This window comes from Callionymus lyra, chromosome 18 (assembly GCF_982586985.1).
Source record: "Callionymus lyra chromosome 18, fCalLyr1.hap1.1, whole genome shotgun sequence".
Classification (NCBI taxonomy): Eukaryota; Metazoa; Chordata; class Actinopteri; order Syngnathiformes; family Callionymidae; genus Callionymus; species Callionymus lyra.
The window spans coordinates 5,717,581-5,739,847 of NC_141835.1; the positions used below are offsets into that span (position 1 = coordinate 5,717,581).

At 34.7% G+C, this 22,267-nt stretch overlaps 2 protein-coding genes across 2 annotated transcripts; one reads left to right on the forward strand and one right to left on the reverse strand.

Annotated features, from left to right (window-relative positions):
• Positions 1–474: 474 nt before the first annotated feature.
• Positions 475–18,787, reverse strand: psen1 (presenilin 1). Its single transcript, XM_087780152.1, has 11 exons — positions 18,676–18,787; positions 16,853–16,927; positions 13,246–13,559; positions 11,291–11,432; positions 11,152–11,219; positions 10,826–11,046; positions 10,668–10,766; positions 10,498–10,584; positions 8,567–8,737; positions 2,798–2,916; positions 475–1,452 (listed from the first exon to the last, which is right to left on the reverse strand). Exons 2-11 carry the CDS (start codon positions 16,886–16,888, stop codon positions 1,297–1,299), a joined length of 1,413 nt encoding a protein of 470 aa, XP_087636278.1. The 5' UTR covers positions 16,889–16,927; positions 18,676–18,787; the 3' UTR covers positions 475–1,296.
• A 124-nt stretch (positions 18,788–18,911) lies between these two features.
• LOC148060233 (enhancer of rudimentary homolog) lies at positions 18,912–21,474 on the forward strand. The gene is made up of 4 exons (XM_087779686.1): positions 18,912–19,061; positions 19,560–19,647; positions 21,053–21,173; positions 21,234–21,474. Exons 1-4 carry the CDS (start codon positions 19,059–19,061, stop codon positions 21,334–21,336), a joined length of 315 nt encoding a protein of 104 aa, XP_087635812.1. The 5' UTR covers positions 18,912–19,058; the 3' UTR covers positions 21,337–21,474.
• Positions 21,475–22,267: the final 793 nt, after the last annotated feature.

Below are 22,267 nucleotides of genomic sequence, written 5' to 3' on the forward strand. Positions count from 1 at the left end.
TTTGCATTTATTGCGAAAATCTTATCTTAAGTATCCAAAATTAGATAAAAATAAAGATTTTAGTGCAAAGAAAATTACATTTTTTTTATTTAGAGCTAATTATCTATTTTTTACCAAAGTAACTTCCAGTGGCTTAATAAAATACTATCAATCAATCAATACTAAATAATATCTCCTTAAAAAAATGGATATTGTTGAAAGTTCAAGACTTGACAATAAGTAAATATATATTTAAACCACATGATATATTCTAATTATTTAGTAAAGTACTACAATACATATTAATAATTAAATATTACTTAATAAAAAGTACTTGTATAATTAAAATTGTATTTATTTATTCAAAAACGATTTAATCGCAAAAATCATCAACATTTTTTTCCACCTCAATCGTTTTTATTTTACGTGAAGGCTGGAGTGTATCCCAGCTAGACAGGGCGAGAGGCAGTGAAATAAAGAAACTAAAATCGGTGATTAAATTAAACTCAGCATCATTTTTTATTTTAAAAAAAAAAACAAAAACAAAAAAATGAATGAAAGATTCACACGTATGTAAAAAGGACAGAAACAACCAATCACCCAAAAACATTCTACAAAAAAGAAAAATCTATTGAATTATCGTCGTTCTCGTGGTTGCGGGTTTGAAACCCGCCAGAAACGACCAGAGACAAATCAGTGCAACGTTTCCTCGTTCTTTACAATCACTTTTTTCTTTCTTTTTTTTTGGTAACTTTCCGATGGAGAGTTTGGTCCTTGATTTACTCCGAGTACTCCGTCTCTGGAGGAGAAGATCCTGAACCGGAGCCGCTGCTTGAAATGTGAGGAAGAAACAAAAACAAAAAAACAAAATAAAGTCCTGCCCACGCTGCCAAGTAAACCCTCGAGCAAGGCACTCGACTGCTGCAGCCTCTTCCACTGACCACTGCGAGCCTCTTTTAAGAGAATTTTTTGTTCCGGAATCTTTTCTTCTTCCTGGACGTCGGTGAGACACGAACACACAAACTACACTTGTGTGTCCAGATGTGTTAAAGGGGGAGGAACAGTTGACCGCCACGGTGTCCCTGAGCAAGGCACCTGCCGCGGGTTCTTTTCTTTTTCATTTTTAAATCGTGCCTGAGACCAGTGAAGACGTCGGCCATCTTTGAGTGATTCCGAATTTCTTTACTTTGACTTCCTTGGTGACCTTGAAGAGAAGAGGCTCCCAAGGGCGTCCAGGGCGAGGTCGGGTCAAGGCTACACGGTCTCCGGAGAGAGTCCTGGACTCTGACCCCCCCCCCCCCCCTCCTCGGGGTCCTGCTAAATGTAGAACTGGTGCAGCGCCAGCTTGTCCATGAAGGGCCGGACCAGGTTGTCCGTGGCGAAGTAGAAGACCAGGCCGAAGAAGATGGAGATGGGCAGAGCCGGCAGGGCCTTCTTGAAGATGGCCAGCAGCAGCAGGGTCAGACACAGGCCCTGCAGGAGACACCAGGTTTTTAAAGTGTAGCCATGGCGCACGAGTCAAGAGTTTAACCAGAATCAACCGTCTTTTAAAGCAGGAAGTGAGAACTTGATAGACGCAGACGACCAATCGTTCTTGTGATTGACATCCAGAGAGAGTGTTGATTTTATACAGTATGAAAAGGGATTTTATTTCGGCTAAAATGCTAGTTGAGCAGATTTATGTCACGTCTGCTCCTCCTGAAGTCGTGTTTCTGTTTAAATCAATATATTTGTGTACATTTTCTACACAAATCTGCAGTTAAACCATTAAAATTGATGTTTTTTCCCTTTTATTTCCTTTTTCTGTCTCTTTTTCTATTCATTATTTTGTTAAAAAAAAGTTTATTTTATATATATATATATATATATATATAGAAAAACAGCTTTGACAATGTTCTTTATGTTCATAAATTGTATTTAAAAACCAAAGTTTTTGACCCATGCAGGTAATTTTTGAATCCTGATACTTAGCTAAAAATATTGTATCTATATTTATTTATTTATTTTAAACACATTTACATATACTTTTTCTTTTTTTAGTACTCTAAAATCATTTTTACTTTATAGTTTATATTTTATTAAAAATGTTTAAAATCTTGTTCTTTGATTAAAAATAAATAAAAAATATTCACAGCTTTTGTTTAATTTCTGTGTCGCAATTCAACTCCTGGCCTCTAGATGTCAGCAGCCATTACGTCCTCCGCAGCTAAAGGAACAATGAAATCCTGTGACATCTGGACGATAACTGAGGACGAGAGGATACAGTGGACTCCAACAGTTTTTAAAGCTGATCTTTGGACATATTTTGGTTTTAAAAAAGTGCAGCGTTTCTTTTTTATTCTTCTCTTCCTTTCCTTCATTATTCTTTTGAAAATAAATTTAAAAAAAATGATTGATTGGATTTATTTTTGAAGTTTGGAAAACTTTACTGTACTTTTACCAACACAAACAATTTAAAGTTAAGTTTAAGTTTATCATCGTTAAAATGTCAAATAGTTAAAAGTTTAAGTTCATCGTTTTCTTCCTCACATGCGCTCAGAGTTGAAAGAAGGTTAAAAATAAAATGTTATTTTTCTATTTCCTCCCTCGTTTTAACTCTTTTAAGAGAAAAAAAACCTCTCTGTGATGAAGGACGACCGTCAGACACTCGTAACACGTTTACAGCCATGAACGTGAAACTAAATGTACAGAGACGAGCTAAAGACGTCCAGTAATGACGGGTGTCGTGTGCGGCGCCGTGACTCGAGCGCCCCTTAAATAAAGCGAACATCATGTTCCCGCGACGCGACCGCGGCGGCAGAACGCAGGCGTCACTCACGATCAAGATGGCGACGAAACACGCCAGCGTCGTGTTCCAGTCTCCGCTGGCCGCCGCCGAGGCCTTCCCCACCAGCATGCTGTAGAAGATGAAGTCTCCGAGGCCCAGCTTCACGCCTCCTGGAACACAACACCTATTTCAGGACGCGGTTTTAAAAAACCACCTCCAGAGATCATCCGTCGCACTGTAATTACTGGACACGCTTTTACTCGACGGCCGCAGACCTGGAAATAAACTTAAACACCAGCGTTTACCATAAAAAATAACATTTCAGTCTGAAGCCTTGAATACGTTTGTGGACGCAGTAATTGAACAGGAAACATTCCTCGAATGTTTTAGGCAGGAAACGTAAAGGAGGCGGGACTTAAACTACAGTTAAGAAAGTAAGTAAGTAAGAAAGTACATAAGTAGGTACGTAATTAAGAAAGTACGTAAGTAAGAAAGTACATAAGTAGGTACGTAATTAAGAAAGTACGTAAGTAAGAAAGTACATAAGTAGGTACATAAAGTACGTAAGAAAGTACGTAAGTAAGAACGTAAGTAAGAAAGTACATAAGTAGGTACGTAATTAAGAAAGTACGTAAGTAAGAAAGTACATAAGTAGGTACGTAATTAAGAAAGTAAGTAAGTAAGAAAGTACATAAGTAGGTATGTAATTAAGAAAAGACGTAAGAAAGTAAGTAAGTAAGAAAGTACATAAGTAGGTACATAAAGTACATAAGAAAGTACGTAAGTAAGAAAGTACATAAGTAGGTACGTAATTAAGAAAGTACGTAAGTAAGAAAGTACATAAGTAGGTACGTAATTAAGAAAGTACGTAAGTAAGAAAGTACATAAGTAGGTACATAAAGTACGCAAGAAAGTATGTAAGTAAGAACGTAAGTAAGAAAGTACATAAGTAGGTACGTATTTAAGAAAGTACGTAAGTAAGAAAGTACGTAAGTAAGAACATAAGTAAGAAAGTACATAAGTAGGTACGTAATTAAGAAAGTACGTAATTAAGAATGTACATAAGTAGGTACATAAAGTACGTAAGAAAGTACGTAAGTAAGAAAGTACGTAAGAAAGTAAATAAAGTACGTAAGAAAGTACGTAAGTAAGAAAGTACGTAAGAAAGTACATAAGTAGGTACGTAATTAAGAAAGTACGCAAGTAAGAACGTAAAGTAAGAAAGTACATAAGTAGGTACGTAATTAAGAAAGTACGTAAGTAAGAAAGTACATAAGTAGGTACGTAATTAAGAAAGTACATAAGTAAGAAAGTACATAAGTAGGTACATAAAGTACGTAAGAAAGTACGTAAGTAAGAACGTAAGTAAGAAAGTACATAAGTAGGTATGTAATTAAGAAAGTACGTAAGAAAGTAAGTAAGTAAGAAAGTACATAAAGTACGTAAGAAAGTACGTAAGTAAGAACGTAAGTAAGAAAGTACATAAGTAGGTACGTAATTAAGAAAGTACGTAAGTAAGAAAGTACATAAGTAGGTACGTAATTAAGAAAGTAAGTAAGTAAGAAAGTACATAAGTAGGTATGTAATTAAGAAAAGACGTAAGAAAGTAAGTAAGTAAGAAAGTACATAAGTAGGTACATAAAGTACATAAGAAAGTACGTAAGTAAGAAAGTACATAAGTAGGTACGTAATTAAGAAAGTACGTAAGTAAGAAAGTACATAAGTAGGTACGTAATTAAGAAAGTACGTAAGTAAGAAAGTACATAAGTAGGTACATAAAGTACGTAAGAAAGTACGTAAGTAAGAACGTAAGTAAGAAAGTACATAAGTAGGTACGTAATTAAGAAAGTACGTAAGTAAGAAAGTACATAAGTAGGTACGTAATTAAGAAAGTACGTAAGTAAGAAAGTACATAAGTAGGTACATAAAGTACGTAAGAAAGTACGTAAGTAAGAACGTAAGTAAGAAAGTACATAAGTAGGTACGTAATTAAGAAAGTACGTAAGTAAGAAAGTACATAAGTAGGTACGTAATTAAGAAAGTAAGTAAGTAAGAAAGTACATAAGTAGGTATGTAATTAAGAAAAGACGTAAGAAAGTAAGTAAGTAAGAAAGTACATAAGTAGGTACATAAAGTACATAAGAAAGTACGTAAGTAAGAAAGTACATAAGTAGGTACGTAATTAAGAAAGTACGTAAGTAAGAAAGTACATAAGTAGGTACGTAATTAAGAAAGTACGTAAGTAAGAAAGTACATAAGTAGGTACATAAAGTACGCAAGAAAGTACGTAAGTAAGAACGTAAGTAAGAAAGTACATAAGTAGGTACGTATTTAAGAAAGTACGTAAGTAAGAAAGTACGTAAGTAAGAACATAAGTAAGAAAGTACATAAGTAGGTACGTAATTAAGAAAGTACGTAATTAAGAATGTACATAAGTAGGTACATAAAGTACGTAAGAAAGTACGTAAGTAAGAAAGTACGTAAGAAAGTAAATAAAGTACGTAAGAAAGTACGTAAGTAAGAAAGTACGTAAGAAAGTACATAAGTAGGTACGTAATTAAGAAAGTACGCAAGTAAGAACGTAAAGTAAGAAAGTACATAAGTAGGTACGTAATTAAGAAAGTACGTAAGTAAGAAAGTACATAAGTAGGTACGTAATTAAGAAAGTACATAAGTAAGAAAGTACATAAGTAGGTACATAAAGTACGTAAGAAAGTACGTAAGTAAGAACGTAAGTAAGAAAGTACATAAGTAGGTATGTAATTAAGAAAGTACGTAAGAAAGTAAGTAAGTAAGAAAGTACATAAAGTACGTAAGAAAGTACGTAAGTAAGAACGTAAGTAAGAAAGTACATAAGTAGGTACGTAATTAAGAAAGTACGTAAGTAAGAAAGTACATAAGTAGGTACGTAATTAAGAAAGTAAGTAAGTAAGAAAGTACATAAGTAGGTATGTAATTAAGAAAAGACGTAAGAAAGTAAGTAAGTAAGAAAGTACATAAGTAGGTACATAAAGTACATAAGAAAGTACGTAAGTAAGAAAGTACATAAGTAGGTACGTAATTAAGAAAGTACGTAAGTAAGAAAGTACATAAGTAGGTACGTAATTAAGAAAGTACGTAAGTAAGAAAGTACATAAGTAGGTACATAAAGTACGCAAGAAAGTACGTAAGTAAGAACGTAAGTAAGAAAGTACATAAGTAGGTACGTATTTAAGAAAGTACGTTAGTAAGAAAGTACGTAAGTAAGAACATAAGTAAGAAAGTACATAAGTAGGTACGTAATTAAGAAAGTACGTAAGTAAGAATGTACATAAGTAGGTACATAAAGTACGTAAGAAAGTACGTAAGTAAGAAAGTACGTAAGAAAGTAAATAAAGTACGTAAGAAAGTACGTAAGTAAGAAAGTACGTAAGAAAGTACATAAGTAGGTACGTAATTAAGAAAGTACGCAAGTAAGAACGTAAGTAAGAAAGTACATAAGTAGGTACGTAATTAAGAAAGTACGTAAGTAAGAAAGTACGTAAAAAAGTAAGAAAGTACGTAAGTATAGGTACGTACGTAAGTAAGTAAATAAAAAAGCAAGTAAGAAAGTACATAAGTAGGTACGTAATTAAGAAAGTACGCAAGTAAGAAAGTACGTAAAAAAGTAAGAAAGTACGTAAGTATAGGTACGTACGTAAGTAAGTACGTAAATAAAAAAGCAAGTAAGAAAGTACGTAAGAAAGTACATAAGACAGAAAGTACGTAAAAAAGTAAGTACGTACATACGCAAGTACCTACGTATTTAAGTATAAGTACGCACGTATGTAAGTATAAGTACGCACGTACGTAAGTATAAGTACGCACGTACGTAAGTATAAGTACGCACGTACGTAAGTATAAGTACGCACGTACGTAAGTATAAGTATGTACGTACGTAAGTATAAGTATGTACGTACGTAAGTATAAGTATGTACGTACGTAAGTAAGTAAGTTTTTTGTTTTTTTTTAGAGATCTTACGTAACAAAGCACTTTAACAATCAAAAACAATACACAGTTAAAATATATACTTTAAAAGATCAACACACACAAGACAAAAGTCCCCGAAAATCAGTAAAAAGCTCAACTAAAAGTGTCTTAAGTCAGTAGATCATCAAACACAGAGATGGTTCCAAAGCTTAGGAGCAACAGTCTGGAACCATCAGTAGATTCTGATCCACAGACCTCAGAGCCCGAGCTGGGGTGTAAGTCTGGATCAGAATCTACTGATGGAAGGTCTGACCATGAATAGATCTGAAAGTAAGAACCAGAATTTTAACTAAAGAAACTGGCAGCCAGTGAAGAGTTTTAAGGATCGGAGAAATGTGAGTTCTTCTACTAGAGCAGCTCAGAATTCTGGCTGCAGAGTTTTGAATCAACTGCAGACGAGACACATCCTTCTTGTTAAGACATGAAAATAAACTGTTACAATAGTCCAGACGAGAAGAAACAAACACATGGATTACAAGATCCAGATCAAAGTCTTCCTCTGTGTCCCTCAAACAACATCTAGAAGTGACTGTTAAAGGTTCATATTCGCCCTCGAGCGTCGCCTTCACCTCGTTCTTCATGATTAACTTCTGCTGCGTAAACCTGTCAGGACGTCCTCGTCCACAGCAGCCATCAGTCAAACATCTTTGAAGTTTGACCCGAGGAAGGACGTCAGAGGATAGAGATACACTCAGCTGTTTTCAGTAAACATTATCAATATTAAACATGTTTAATAATAAATATATATATACATACATTTTATTTTTTTGGTTTTCAAGTCATATTTGTCCAATTTATATTTTTATAAAAAATATATAAATTTTTAAAATTACATTAAAATATTCACAGCTTTTGTTCAGTTTTGTGTTGCATTTAAACTTCCCGCCACTAGATGGCAGCAGTCATCACTTCCACAGCTAAAGCAACATTGAAATCCTGCAAGGTTCCCGACCATTACTGAGGACGAGAGGATACAGTGACTCCAGCAGCTTTTAAGGCTGATGTTTGGACATATTTTGGTTTGAAAACAAACAACAGCAGTTACAACTGAGGACGAGAGGATACAGTGACTCCAGCAGCTTTTAAGGCTGATGTTTGGACATATTTTGGTTTGAAAACAAACAACAGCAGTTACAACTGAGGACGAGAGGATACAGTGGCTCCAGCAGCTTTTAAAGCTGATGTTTGAATATATTTTGGTTTGAAAACAAATGACAGCAGTTACAACTGAGGACGAGAGGATACAGTGAGTCCAGCAGCTTTTAAAGCTGATGTTTGAACATATTTTGGTTTGAAAACAAATGACAGCAGTTACAACTGAGGACGAGAGGATACAGTGACTCCAGCAGCTTTTAAAGCTGATGTTTGAACATATTTTGGTTTGAAAACCAATGAAAGCAGTTACAACTGAGGACGAGAGGATACAGTGACTCCAGCAGCTTTTAAAGCTGATGTTTGAACATATTTTGGTTTGAAAACAAATGACAGCAGTTACAACTGAGGACGAGAGGATACAGTGAGTCCAGCAGCTTTTAAAGCTGATGTTTGGACATATTTTGGTTTGAAAACAAATGACAGCAGTTACAACAACTTCATCAAGAGTCATGTGGTCTGTAAATACTACAACACCAGAGTCAAGTACTGGACAATACTACACATATATCCTCGTTACTACAGTATCACTATATATCGTATTGTTGCTACTTTATCGTGAGACGTGTCGTATCAACAGATTCTTCAACCCAGATAAAGATTTTCAGTGTCGAACAACAAGACAAAAGTGGGACGAGAAGATGAAATAAAACACTCACTCTCTTCGTCGTCGTCGTCGTCCACAGGGGGGCGCTCTGACGGCATCTCCTGGATGACTCGCCTGCTCTCGGCCGTGGACTCCAGCGTTCCAAGCTGCTGCACCTGCTGATCGACCCAGTTCGAGCTGAAGCCTCCGTCATCCTGCGAGGGGCTGGCGGGCGCCTGGGACTCTGAGGGGAGGAGGAGGGTCACCATGACGACGAGGATGATGATGATGATGATGATGATGATGATGATGATGATGATGATTATATTGATGACCATGACGATGATGACAACAGGAAGTAACTTGTTCTTACATAAACATTCGTAAACGAGTCCAGAACAACTTCTGTGACTCCAGCATCTTTTAAAGCTGATGTTTGGACATATTTTGGTTTGAAAACAAATGAAAGCAGTTACGACTTCGTCAAGAGTCATGTGGTCTGTAAATACTACAACACCAGAGTCAAGTACTGGACAATACTACACATATATACTTGTTACTACACTATCACAACACCAGAGTCAAGTACTGGACAATACTACACCTATATACTTGTTACTACACTATCACAACACCAGAGTCAAGTACTGGACAATACTACACATATATACTCGTTACTACACTATCACAACACCAGAGTCAAGTACTGGACAATACTACACATATATACTTGTTACTACACTATCACAACACCAGAGTCAAGTACTGGACAATACTACACATATATACTCGTTACTACACTATCACAACACCAGAGTCAAGTACTGGACAATACTACACATATATACTTGTTACTACACTATCACAACACCAGAGTCAAGTACTGGACAATACTACACATATATACTCGTTACTACACCATCACAACACCAGAGTCAAGTACTGGACAATACTACACATATATACTTGTTACTACACCATCACAACACCAGAGTCAAGTACTGGACAATACTACACATATATACTTGTTACTACACCATCACAACACCAGAGTCAAGTACTGGACAATACTACACATATATACTTGTTACTACACCATCACAACACCAGAGTCAAGTACTGGACAATACTACACATATATACTTGTTACTACACTATCACAACACCAGAGTCAAGTACTGGACAATACTACACATATATCCTTGTTACTACAGTATCACAACACCAGAGTCAAGTACTGGACAATACTACACATATATACTTGTTACTACACTATCACAACACCAGAGTCAAGTACTGGACAATACTACACATATATCCTTGTTACTACAGTATCACAACACCAGAGTCAAGTACTGGACAATACTACACATATATACTTGTTACTACACTATCACAACACCAGAGTCAAGTACTGGACAATACTACACATATATACTTGTTACTACACTATCACAACACCAGAGTCAAGTACTGGACAATACTACACATATATACTTGTTACTACACTATCACAACACCAGAGTCAAGTACTGGACAATACTACACATATATACTTGTTACTACACTATCACAACACCAGAGTCAAGTACTGGACAATACTACACATATATACTTGTTACTACACTATCACAACACCAGAGTCAAGTACTGGACAATACTACACATATATACTCGTTACTACACTATCACAACACCAGAGTCAAGTACTGGACAATACTACACATATATACTCGATACTACACTATCACAACACCAGAGTCAAGTACTGGACAATACTACACATATATACTCGTTACTACACTATCACAACACCAGAGTCAAGTATTGGACAATACTACACATATATCCTTGTTACTACACTATCAGAACACCAGAGTCAAGTACTGGACAATACTACACAAATATATCCTTATATAGAGTGAGATAGTGAGAGAGATGTTCCTTCAGTATTGTAAAGGCATGAAGCATCAAAGGAGACCCTTGTTCTTCTTCTTCTCTCACCTGCCGGAGGTTGAGGAGCCACTGCTTCCCTGGAGTTCCTCCTCGGCCCGTCGGTGTCGGCCATGTTGACCAGCCACACCATGGTAGCTGCGCACAAACACACACAGAATCCCGGACGTTAGACTGAAAACGACGACGCATATATTTTTTTTAAAAACAGAGTCTCGTACAAGAGTAGATGAGGGCCGGGAAGATGGGTTCGTTGCGCTCCTGAGCCGTCTCCACCAGGATCCTCAGGGGGCCCTTGGGGCACAGCACGGCCAGCAGATCTGCGAGAGAGGACGACACGGGTCATCAGCGGCTCCGAGCGGCGCCGTCGTTAAGTTACCGTAGACGGAGATGACGGCCAGGATGAGCCAGGCGGTCCACTCGGGCAGGTACTTGATGAACACCAGGGCCATGAGGGCGCTGATCATGATGAGGTAGGCCTGCTGGAGCCGCAGCGGGCCCTTCCAGTGGATGCACATCATGCCCACCACCCCGAAGTTCCAGATGATGACGGCCAGCGTGAAGAAGTCCATGGCCACGTTGTAGGTCTTGAACACCTCCCTGGAGGAGGAGGAGGAGGAGGAGGAGGAGGAGGAGGAGGAGGAGGAGGAGGAGGAGGGACGGCGTCAAGAGGAGAACCAGGAGGTGCAGAGACGCGTCACTCACTTGAGGTAGATGTAGGAGAAGACGAAGAGCAGGAGGAGCGAGGAGAGGAAGAGCCAGCCTTGGATCACCTAGCGACACAAGGTTAGCACGTTAGCATGTTAGCACGTTAGCGGGTCCTGATCCAGACAATGACGCGCACCTTGTAGCATCTGTACTTGTAGAGCAGGACCAGCACCAGCGTCATGACGATGATCACCGTGATCATGATGGTGGCGTTCAGGATGGAGTTGACGGCTCTCTGGGCGACCGTGTCCGTGTCCTCGGGGAACGGCGTGTAGATCCTGGAGCCGAACCGTCGGGAAAACGATTAACGATCTTCTCAAGATAGAACTTAAAAGATGATCCTCGAATTTATTCTTGTGGGTTATTCAACGTTAAGTATAAACAATACATGTAATTATAATTTTAACATTTAATTTCATATTTATAAAGTAAGTACATCAGTGCCATGAGTATATTTAATGGTTTATTCAAAATGTGAAAACTTTGAAATTGTTTAAAAATGTAATTCATTATTTATTTACTCAAAGCTTTAATTATTTTTTATTGAATTCAATCATTTCCATTTTTAAGAGTTTAATCAAATATTTAAATTAAAGAAAATATTCAAATCTATCCATTTAATTAATGTTTTTTTTTTTTTTTTTTTACACATAAAGTGTCATTTTCTTATTCAGATAATTCAAATATAAATTGTCCAAATTCTTTACTTTTAAATTCAATGTAAAAATGTGGAACTTTACTGTTTCCTTTAAAAAGTTTTATAATTTGATTAAATGTTTCTTTAATGAAAGCTTGAATCATTTTTTTTTAAATTCAATGATTTCCATTTTTTAGAGTTTTATTAAATAATTAAATTAAAGAAAATATTCAAATGTATTTATTTAATTAATGATTTTTTCTTTTTTTTTTTTTTTACACATAAAGTGTCATTTTTTAATTCAGGTAATTCAAATATAAATTGTCCAAATTCTTTAATTTTAAATTCAATGTAAAAATGTGAAACTTTAATGTTTTCTTTTAAAAGTTTTATAAATTGATTAAATGTTTCTTTAATGAAAGTTGGAATTATTTTCTCATTGAATTCAATAATTTCCATTTTTAATAGTTTAATCAAATAATTAAATTAAAGAAAATATTCAAATGTATTTATTTAATTAATGATTTTTATTTTATTTATTTTTTACACATAGTATCATTTTTTAAGTCAGATAATTCAAATATAAATTGTCCAAATACACTTTTTTAAAATCATGGTCTTTTAAATTCAATATAATAATGTTGAACTTTACCGTTTTCCTTTGAAAGTTTTATAATTTAATTCAATGTTTCTTTACTAAACGTTTAAGATAATTTTTTTGAATTCAATAATTTCCATTTTTAAGAGTTTAATTAAATTAATAAATTAAAGAAAATATTCAAATGTATTTATTTAATTAATGATTTTTATTTTTTTTACACATAAAGTGTCATTTTCTTATTCAGATAATTCTATATAAATTGTCCAAATTCTTTACTTTTAAATTCAATGTAAAAATGTGGAACTTTAATGTTTCCTTTAAAAAGTTTTATAATTTGATAAAATGTCTCTTTAATTAAAGCTTGAATCATTTTTTATTGAATTCAATAATTTCCATTTTTAAGATTTTAATTAAATAATTAAAGAAAATATTCAAATGTAATTTAATTAATTAAGAATTTTTTTTTTTTTACATATAAAGTGTCATTTTCTAATTCAGATAATTCTAAATAAATTCTCCTTATACACTTTCTTTTTTTTCCATTCACAGTCTTTTAAATTCAACGTTTTTAACTCCATTATTATCACTATTTAACAAACATTTATAAAGAGTTTAAAATAATTTAAAAAAAACTCTCAATAACTTAAAATAAAAACTAATTCAACAAAATACTACGTAAAAAATAATTGAATTAAATGATTAAAATCTCAATTATCCTCATCCAATCATGTCCATGAGTCATATGTTAATATGATGGGATGTTGTTTTTTCACAGAACGTAAACCACTGGTTACAATAACTCACCGGTTTGGCGCCATCTAGTGGCTGTAACAAACACTATGGAAGCACTCACAGTCTCTGTCCGTCCTTCTGGGTGTAGAAGCCGACGGACTTGATGGTCGCCACGACGACCACCATGCAGAGGGTGACGGGCACGAACAGCATGATGACGTGCTTGGCTCCGTACTTCAGGGTCAGCTCCTCGTCCTCGTCCTCCTCCGCCTCGTCCACGCGCCCCGGGGGGCGGGCGGCGGGCGAGGCCACGCCGTTCTGCTCCGGCCCGTTGGCGCCCACGTCGGCGCCGTTGTTCCGGGGCCGGGCTCGGAGCGCCACTGCATTCTGGTGCTGCGGGGTCGCTGCCGAGTCTCCGTCGGGCTCCTGGCGCACCTGAGGTTCAGAGTTTCATCGTTAGAATGACTTGAGAAATATCTGAACTGGAAGCTAAACTTGATGGAAGTTGATCAGTGGCAGCAGAATATTGTAGTTTTTAATCAATGAATTACTTTATTGAATTTAATGATTTTATTCATGAAAGTTACATTTGTTGAATTTATTTTTATTTAATAATTTAACTCGTTAATATCTATAATGAAAGGTTACATTTGTTTTTGATAAATAATTTAACTTGTTAATTTCTATATTGAAAGGTTGAATTCATTTTTATTCAATAATTTAACTCGTTAATTTCTATATTGAAAGGTTGAATTCATTTTTATTTAATAATTGAATTCGTTAATTTCTATATTGAAAGGTTGAATTCATTTTTATTAAATAATTTAACTTGTTAATTTATATATTGAAAGGTTGAATTCATTTTTATTAAATAATTTAACTTGTTAATTTCTATATTGAAAGGTTGAATTCATTTTTATTAAATAATTTAACTTGTTAATTTCTATATTGAAAGGTTGAATTCATTTTTATTCAATAATTTAACTCATTAATTTCTATATTTAAAGGTTGAATTCATTTTTATTCAATAATTTAACTCATTAATTTCTATATTGAAAGGTTGAATTTATTTTTATTAAATAATTTAACTCGTTAATTTCTTTATTTAAAGGTTGAATTTATGTTTATTTAATAATTGAATTCGTTAATTTCTATATTTAAAGGTTGAATTCATTTTTATTAAATAATTTAACTCATTAATTTCTATATTGAAAAGTTGAATTCATTTTTATTAAATAATTTAACTTGTTAATTTCTATATTGAAAGGTTGAATTCATTTTTATTAAATAATTTAACTCATTAATTTCTATATTGAAAAGTTGAATTCATTTTTATTAAATAATTTAACTTGTTAATTTCTATATTGAAAGGTTGAATTCATTTTTATTCAATAATTTAACTCGTTAATTTCTATATTGAAAAGTTGAATTCATTTTTATTAAATAATTTAACTTGTTAATTTCTATATTGAAAGGTTGAATTCATTTTTATTCAATAATTTAACTCATTAATTTCTATATTGAAAGGTTGAATTCATTTTTATTCAATAATTTAACTCATTAATTTCTATATTTAAAGGTTGAATTTATTTTTATTAAATAATTTAACTCGTTAATTTCTTTATTTAAAGGTTGAATTTATGTTTATTTAATAATTGAATTCGTTAATTTCTATATTTAAAGGTTGAATTCATTTTTATTAAATAATTTAACTCGTTAATTTCTATATTGAAAGGTTGAATTCATTTTTATTCAATAATTTAACTCATTAATTTCTATATTGAAAGGTTGAATTCATTTTTATTTAATAATTGAATTCGTTAATTTCTATATTGAAAGGTTGAATTCATTTTTATTAAATAATTTAACTTGTTAATTTATATATTGAAAGGTTGAATTTATTGTTATTAAATAATTTAACTCGTTCATTTCTTTATTGAAAGGTTGAATTTATTGTTATTAAATAATTTAACTCATTAATTTCTATATTGAAAGGTTGATTTATTTTTATTCAATAATTTAATTCGTTAATTTCTACATTTAAAGGTTTAATTCATTTTTATTAAATAATTTAACTCTTTAATTTCTATATTAAAAGGTTGAATTTATTCTAAAGAATTTCATTTTAAAAATCTATTATTTGAAAAAAGAAATTTCCACACTTAACGTTTAATATTCTTATTCCAATGATTAAAAAATAAATTCAATTATTTTCCACATAATTTAAGACTCAAGTAAAGAAACATCGCGAGAATATACATTGGCATAACAACGCCATCGAGTTGGCGCCATCTAGTGGCTATAAATGATAAATTCCAATAATTAAAAAAAAACGAATTATCCGTTTTTTGCAGCCTTTTAAATTCAATATAAAAATGTAGGTATATTAGTACCAATATAATTATTTTATTTAAATAAAATTTGTCTAATTAAAAGACTGTCAACCTAAAAGTATTGAATTGAGAACATTTATTTATTTAGAATATCAAACCCCATTTATTTAGAACATTTTTGATTATTTTCTAAATTCAATTATCAAGTCATTATGTTACAATATTCTGATGTACTTCTTTTACTTTCCCATCCTGGACGAAAACAACCAGAATCAGGATGAATTTGAGGCGAAGGTATCAAGTCGTGACACGCAGACGAGCAAACATGAAGCAAGAGTTCACGGAGGGAACAGATATCGACGCCTCAGCCAAACCCCCGCAGTAACTCAAGTCCAACGACTCGCCAACACTGGTATTGGATTGTTGTTCTGGGACCGAGCCAGTGGCGTCTCGAGGACGAGAGACTTTGATGCTCGACGGCTTCATTTGTTTTAAGTGTTTAGGGGAAGAAGATCCAGTGGAAAAACTTTTATATCCACGAACAACTATTAAAAAAAAAGAGTGAAGCTAAGAGCTATAAAATGACATTCAGGAGGACTTTGTCCCTCTTGTTGCAACACAAAGGTCAAGAGTTATTTACTGTAAATAAAACTTATTCTTGTGGATGTTTTAAGTTATTGAGGTAGAGTTTCTCTGCAACTTTTTAAAGAATAATCAAAAATGAACAGCATTAATAGTTTATATTTAATTAAGTCTTTTTTTTAAGAGAAACTGTTCAAGATTAAGGCAGAATTATTGTTAATTACATTTGACAAAATGTTTCACAATAAAAGCGTTTATGCATGCATATATTTAAACCTTTATTGCATTGACACCATAAAAAAATATATATATTGGTTTTTGTTTTTTAAATACTTGCTATAAACGACTTCTGATTCCTCTCGGCTCAACGAATGGTTGAAGAGGTGGGATGTGCCGGAGCAATGAGAATAATGTCTGTCGGTGCGCGAGGCGCCTTCGAAAGGAGAAGTTAAAGTGTTTGCGGCGATGAAATGATGAGGCAACTTCAAGTTTCCTGTAGACGTGTAGAAATTGTCAGGTGTTTGTTTCACGCTTAACGATGATAAAATGAATCCACGTGCAACACGAGGACTTCGAGGAGGAGATTATTTGAACAGTTACTTAAAACGGAGTAGAAAAAAGCAGAGACAAGTGACTTCATTCATCCGCCGCACGCTTCAATATTAGATTCGTTCGACTCAGGTCGTCCTCGAGGCTTCGTTTAAAAACATCAAGGAATCTTTTCTGAGAACAAACGAGGGATTCAAACGGACTCGTGAGTCGCTTGACCGACATGACCGGAGACCTCACGAAGACGACGAGACGAACGCTCACCCGGTTCTTCTCCACGTCCTCGGTGTTGTTCGCCATGACGACGAGCTCTCACATGCAAACCCCCAGTTGATTGTCCTGCAGAACAGAAAAGCTGCAGATAAGAGTCGTGTTCGCAGCAGGATGAGTTAAAACAGGATCAAAAGATGAATTAAAACTCGATCATGAGATGAATTAAGCTAGTTTTATATTTCAAAACTACATTTATTGAACCGACAGTAACATAATGGACATTTGCTACGTGAAGATACAACTGTTTTACAAGTGATTTTAAGTAGGTAAGTCATATTGTAGAACGCTTTTCTAGACCAGTGTCTAAAAGTGTCTTCAGATGTTTCTTGAAGGAGTCAGTAGATCATTAAACACAGATGTTTCTTGAAGGAGTCAGTAGATCATCAAACACAGATGTTTCTTGAAGGAGTCAGTAGATCATCAAACACAGATGTTTCTTGAAGGAGTCAGTAGATCATCAAACACAGAGATCGTTCCAAAGCTTAGAAGCAACAGTCTGGAAGGATTTCTCTCCTCTGGTCCTGAACCGTGTTCAGGAACCATCAGTAGATTCTGATCCGCAGACCTCAGAGCCCGAGCTGGGGTGTAAGTCTGGATCAGAATCTACTGATGGAAGGTCTGACCATGAATAGATCTGAAAGTAAGAACCAGAATTTTTAAAGTTGATCCTGAAAGAAACTGGAAGCCAGTGAAGAGTTTTGAGGAATCGGAGAAATGTGAGTTCTTCTACTAGAGCGGCTCAGAATTCTGGCTGCAGAGTTTTGTGTGGAGGTGAAAGTGGGTTTCCACTCGACAACACAATAATTCTTAATGGACTGTTTTTAACAATAACTAGGTATGCGTGTATTTGCCACTTCCTGGATATCGTCAGCAACCAATCATCAAGTTTGATCGATCGATCTGAATATCTAGAGCCGTACTCTCCGTTTTTACTGCGTTCACGTTGTTTACGTCACCACTTTACAACAACACTGATGATGTAGAAACTCACGTCATGGATTATCAAGAATATTCGGATCGAACAAGTTCACCCGCCACAAATCTCTCTGACAAGTTTTAACTCGACAAAACTCCCTCGCAAAACATCGGAGGCGAGTAAAATATTCATTGGAATCACTATAATAAATACAGTTTTTCTGCGAGTCTGACAAATATCTTTTTTAATTATCGATCCGTACAACATCCAGCCACGACTACTGAAATGTTCCATCACTACCGATCATTTTAATGAATTAAATAAATTAAAAAATACGTGATTTTTGTTTCCATTACTGTATATTTAAACAACTTATGGGATGTTGGTCCAATCTGAAAAATTCACTCGTTTCTAATCCATGCATATTTTGAGAGACACATTTTCTAAGAAGAACCATGATTGTATTTTTTTAATAACCTATAACTTTCTGAATATTTATCACAGGAAAATGAAACTTATATCACTGGAATCGTCTTGGAAAGAGCTATAATATTAACTATATTCCAATAAATCCTCCATCGATTTACAAACATAAACACTGGAACTAAAACACTGATGTTTTCATTTTGTTTTCAATCAAAAATGTATAGTTTAACGCTTTTAAATCAATTTAAATCTTCAGTCTAAACTCGTACAAGGGTCACTGAGGGTGAATGGAACCCCAAGACTGTCAGTGACAAACACGAACAGCAGGAACTTGTGTGTTAAACGTGATGCTAACATAGAAGAAGTGTGTAACGGGAGCGGCCGCACCGGGACGTTTGCCCGGTTGGAGCTCACGCGTTTCCACGCGTTACTTCCTAGGAAAAAAAAACAAAACAAAATTGACGTCACTTACAAACTAGGACGAGTGTTGAGGTTCCTCGCGCTGGAGTCGAGGTGAGGTTTGATTTAAAGCGGGATTCGAACACTTTCTCTTCCCCTCTTTGTTGTTCCTGCTTTCACGAACATCCGGCTTCTAGCGGCAACTACTTCCGGCTCTTTGACGCTTCTTTTTTTTATTTTTTTTAAAATCCCCATTCTTATTTAAATGTATGCATATCATAGGGTGTAATCTTGAAAACTAGATCAAATAAAGTATTAAAAAATATCAAACTAAATACGATTAATTAAAAGGATATATTTACAGTCTTTGTACTTCCGGTGTCAAGTGTCGTTTGGTACGTGGAGACGCAAGAGGTCGAGCTAAAGCCACTCAAATAACATCGACTCGTCAAAAACATGGTAAGTTCCGGTGAATTTTGGTTGTGGTTTTAGATTTAATATATGCGTGCGTGTATATTGTGTTTTTTATTGTTACCAGAAGAGCGCATTTTAAAGGTTTCCAGACGCTGATGCTAACGTTAGCATGAATGTGAGTCGATGAAGCAGCTGCAGCTAAACATACACTGAGCCGATGTTCGATTGTTCTTTAAAAGCTCGGTTTTAAACTTCTAAACGTTTGCTGTTGATCACCGTTTGTTTTATTTATTGTTGAATGTCGCCGGTGAACCGTAGCGATTTAAAATATATACACGAACATACGACGAAAAACTAAACTTGTAATTGTATGCGATTATGGGGAATATTGTTTTATTCAAACACGTATTGATAGTTTTGAAAGGACGTGTCCGTTGAATGTTCGATCAAAGGGATGTTGTCGAAATGGCTGATAACACCTGAACACGTGGGTGGGTTGAATAAACGCAACAATAACATGGAGTCTCTTGTGTTTCTTCTCAGGCTCACACCATCCTCCTTGTGCAGCCCACCAAGAGACCCGAGGGCAGAACATACGCCGACTATGAGTCTGTCAACGACTGCATGGAAGGTATAGATGGAACTTTATTCAACATGGAACTAGAACAAATGCTTTTCCAGAAGAAAATACAGTGAATCTGCTGAATATGTCAACTGAAAGGCTAGAAGAAGTGGTAGAAGTAGAAGGAGTAGTAGAATTTGTTGTAGTACAAGCAGTAGAATTGGTAGCACAAGCAGTAGAATTGGTAGTACAAGTAGTAGAATTGGTAGCACAAGCAGTAGAATTGGTAGTACAAGCAGTAGAATTAGTAGCACAAGCAGTAGAATTGGTAGCACAAGCATTAGAATTGGTAGTATAAGCAGTAGAATTGGTAGTATAAGCAGTAGAATTGGTAGTACAAGTAGTAGAATTGGTAGTACAAGCAGTAGAATTGGTAGTACAAGTAGTAGAATTGGTAGTACAAGTAGTAGAATTAGTAGCACAAGCAGTAGAATTGGTAGTACACGCATTAGAATTGGTAGTACACGCATTTGAATTGGTAGTACAAGCATTAGAATTGGTAGTACAAGCAGTAGAATTGGTAGTATAAGCAGTAGAATTGGTAGCACAAGCAGTAGAATTGGTAGCACAAGCAGTAGAATTGGTAGCACAAGTAGCAATACAAGCAATATAATTAGTAATACAAGCAGTATTAGTAATACAAGCAGTATTAGTAATACAACCAGTAGAATTAATACAACCAGTAGAATGTGTAGTACAAGTAGAAGGAGTAGAAGTGGGAGTAGGACAAGTATTAGAATTAGAAGGAGTATTGGGAGTAGAATAATAAATAGTAGTAGTAGTAGTAGAAATAGTGGTATAAGTATAATTGGTCAAAGCAGTAGTACACTTTGAGTAAAAGTATAGGTAGAATTGGTAGTAAACGTATTAATATAAGTAGTAGTATTGGTAGTAGTAAGAGTTTTAAAAGTTAGACGAAAAAATGTTTGTTGATTTTAATGTTGCTGCTCATCCTCAGCCTCAACTTGAGGAATTGTTTCAGGAAAAAAAACTTAAACAAATCTGTATTTTAAGATTGTTTATAGCATAATTTTAAATAATATGCTAGACAGACAGGAAGTACTCTGGGTAAATTTTGCAAGCATTTCCTGTCTGTTGGAAGTATTGCATTGACCAAGTACTTCCTGTTTTTGTAGAATATTGGCCTTTAAGCTAAAATATAGACTTTTATTAGTTTTTCCCAGAACAACTCTTCTCATGTCGACGCGTCAATACAAGATGGACGTTACAGACTTTTAAGTGTCTTTTTTGATAAAGACGAAGACAACTGAGCTGCAGTCGCTACATTAAAATGAACAAACATTTTTTCCATAACTGAAAAAGAACAGATTTCACCAAAAATAATCCAAACATCAGTCGGATTGAGAGTAGAAAGTTGAAGTTTAAATGAACTGTGACTTTAACATGTGTTCAGGTGTGTGCAAGATGTACGAGGAGCACCTGAAGAGGATGAACCCCAACAGTCCGTCAATAACGTACGACATCAGCCAGCTGTTCGACTTCATCGACGACCTGGCGGATCTCAGCTGTTTAGTGTAAGTTACGCTCGTCCTCGCACGTCGATCGACACCAAATGACTTGTTAAACCTCCTCAGGTACAGAACCGACGCGCAGATGTACCAGCCCTACAACAAGGACTGGATCAAGGAGAGGATCTACATGCTGCTCCGCCGTCAGGCCCAGCAGGCTGGGAAGTGAGAGGACGGTTGATGTGTTGTTGTTTTTATTTTTATTTCTTTTTGGAATCATTTGTCCGAACATTTTTGACTTTTTAAAAATGATCAACAAGTATTTTGTATTCTTTTGTTAAGTCTTAATAAAAAGAAAATCCTCAAACACGTGTGTTTGTTATTCATTTAAATCTGTGGTATTACTGAAGGCGGTCCGACTTTTGCCATTAAAGTTAAATAAGTATTAAGTTTTACTTCAAAAATGAACTATTTTACAATTTTTAAGTGATTTAAATGTTCTCTAAGTTGTCTAGACTTTAATGAAAATAGTAACATTTATCCTATGTTGAGTGAACCATGTCTGGCTTATATATGTTGGTAGATATATGTATTTGTATATATATGTATTTATGTACAGTACATCTAAAGATCAGTCGAGGCAACAGTTGAATTAATGAAGCCCAAACATTCCTTAACTAGTGAGAATATTGTGGCATACGATTCAAGTGTAACATTTTTTTTTTTTTTTTTAATTGGTAGCACAAGTAGCAATAAAAGCAGTAGAATTAGTAATACAACCAGTATTAGTAATACAAGCAGTAGAATGTGTAGGACAAGAAGTAGAATTTGTAGTACAAGTTGTAGAAGTGGGAGTAGAACAAGTATTAGAATTAGGAGTATTGGGATAGAAAAAATGATGAAGTAGTAGAAGAATTAGTGGTATAAGTTTAATTCGTCAAAGGTCCAAATTTGAGTTTGCCATCAGATTATAAATGTTTAGTCACACCTGGTGGTGAACTACAGAAAAAAAGGAAGAAATTATTATTTAGGGGGAAACAAAATTGAGCTTATTTATATTTTTTCTGTACAAACTTCCACCGTTTTTGTTCGTTCAGCTTGTACATCTCTAACTTAAAATACATCACTGAATAATGAACCTTTAAACAAAAGGATTAACA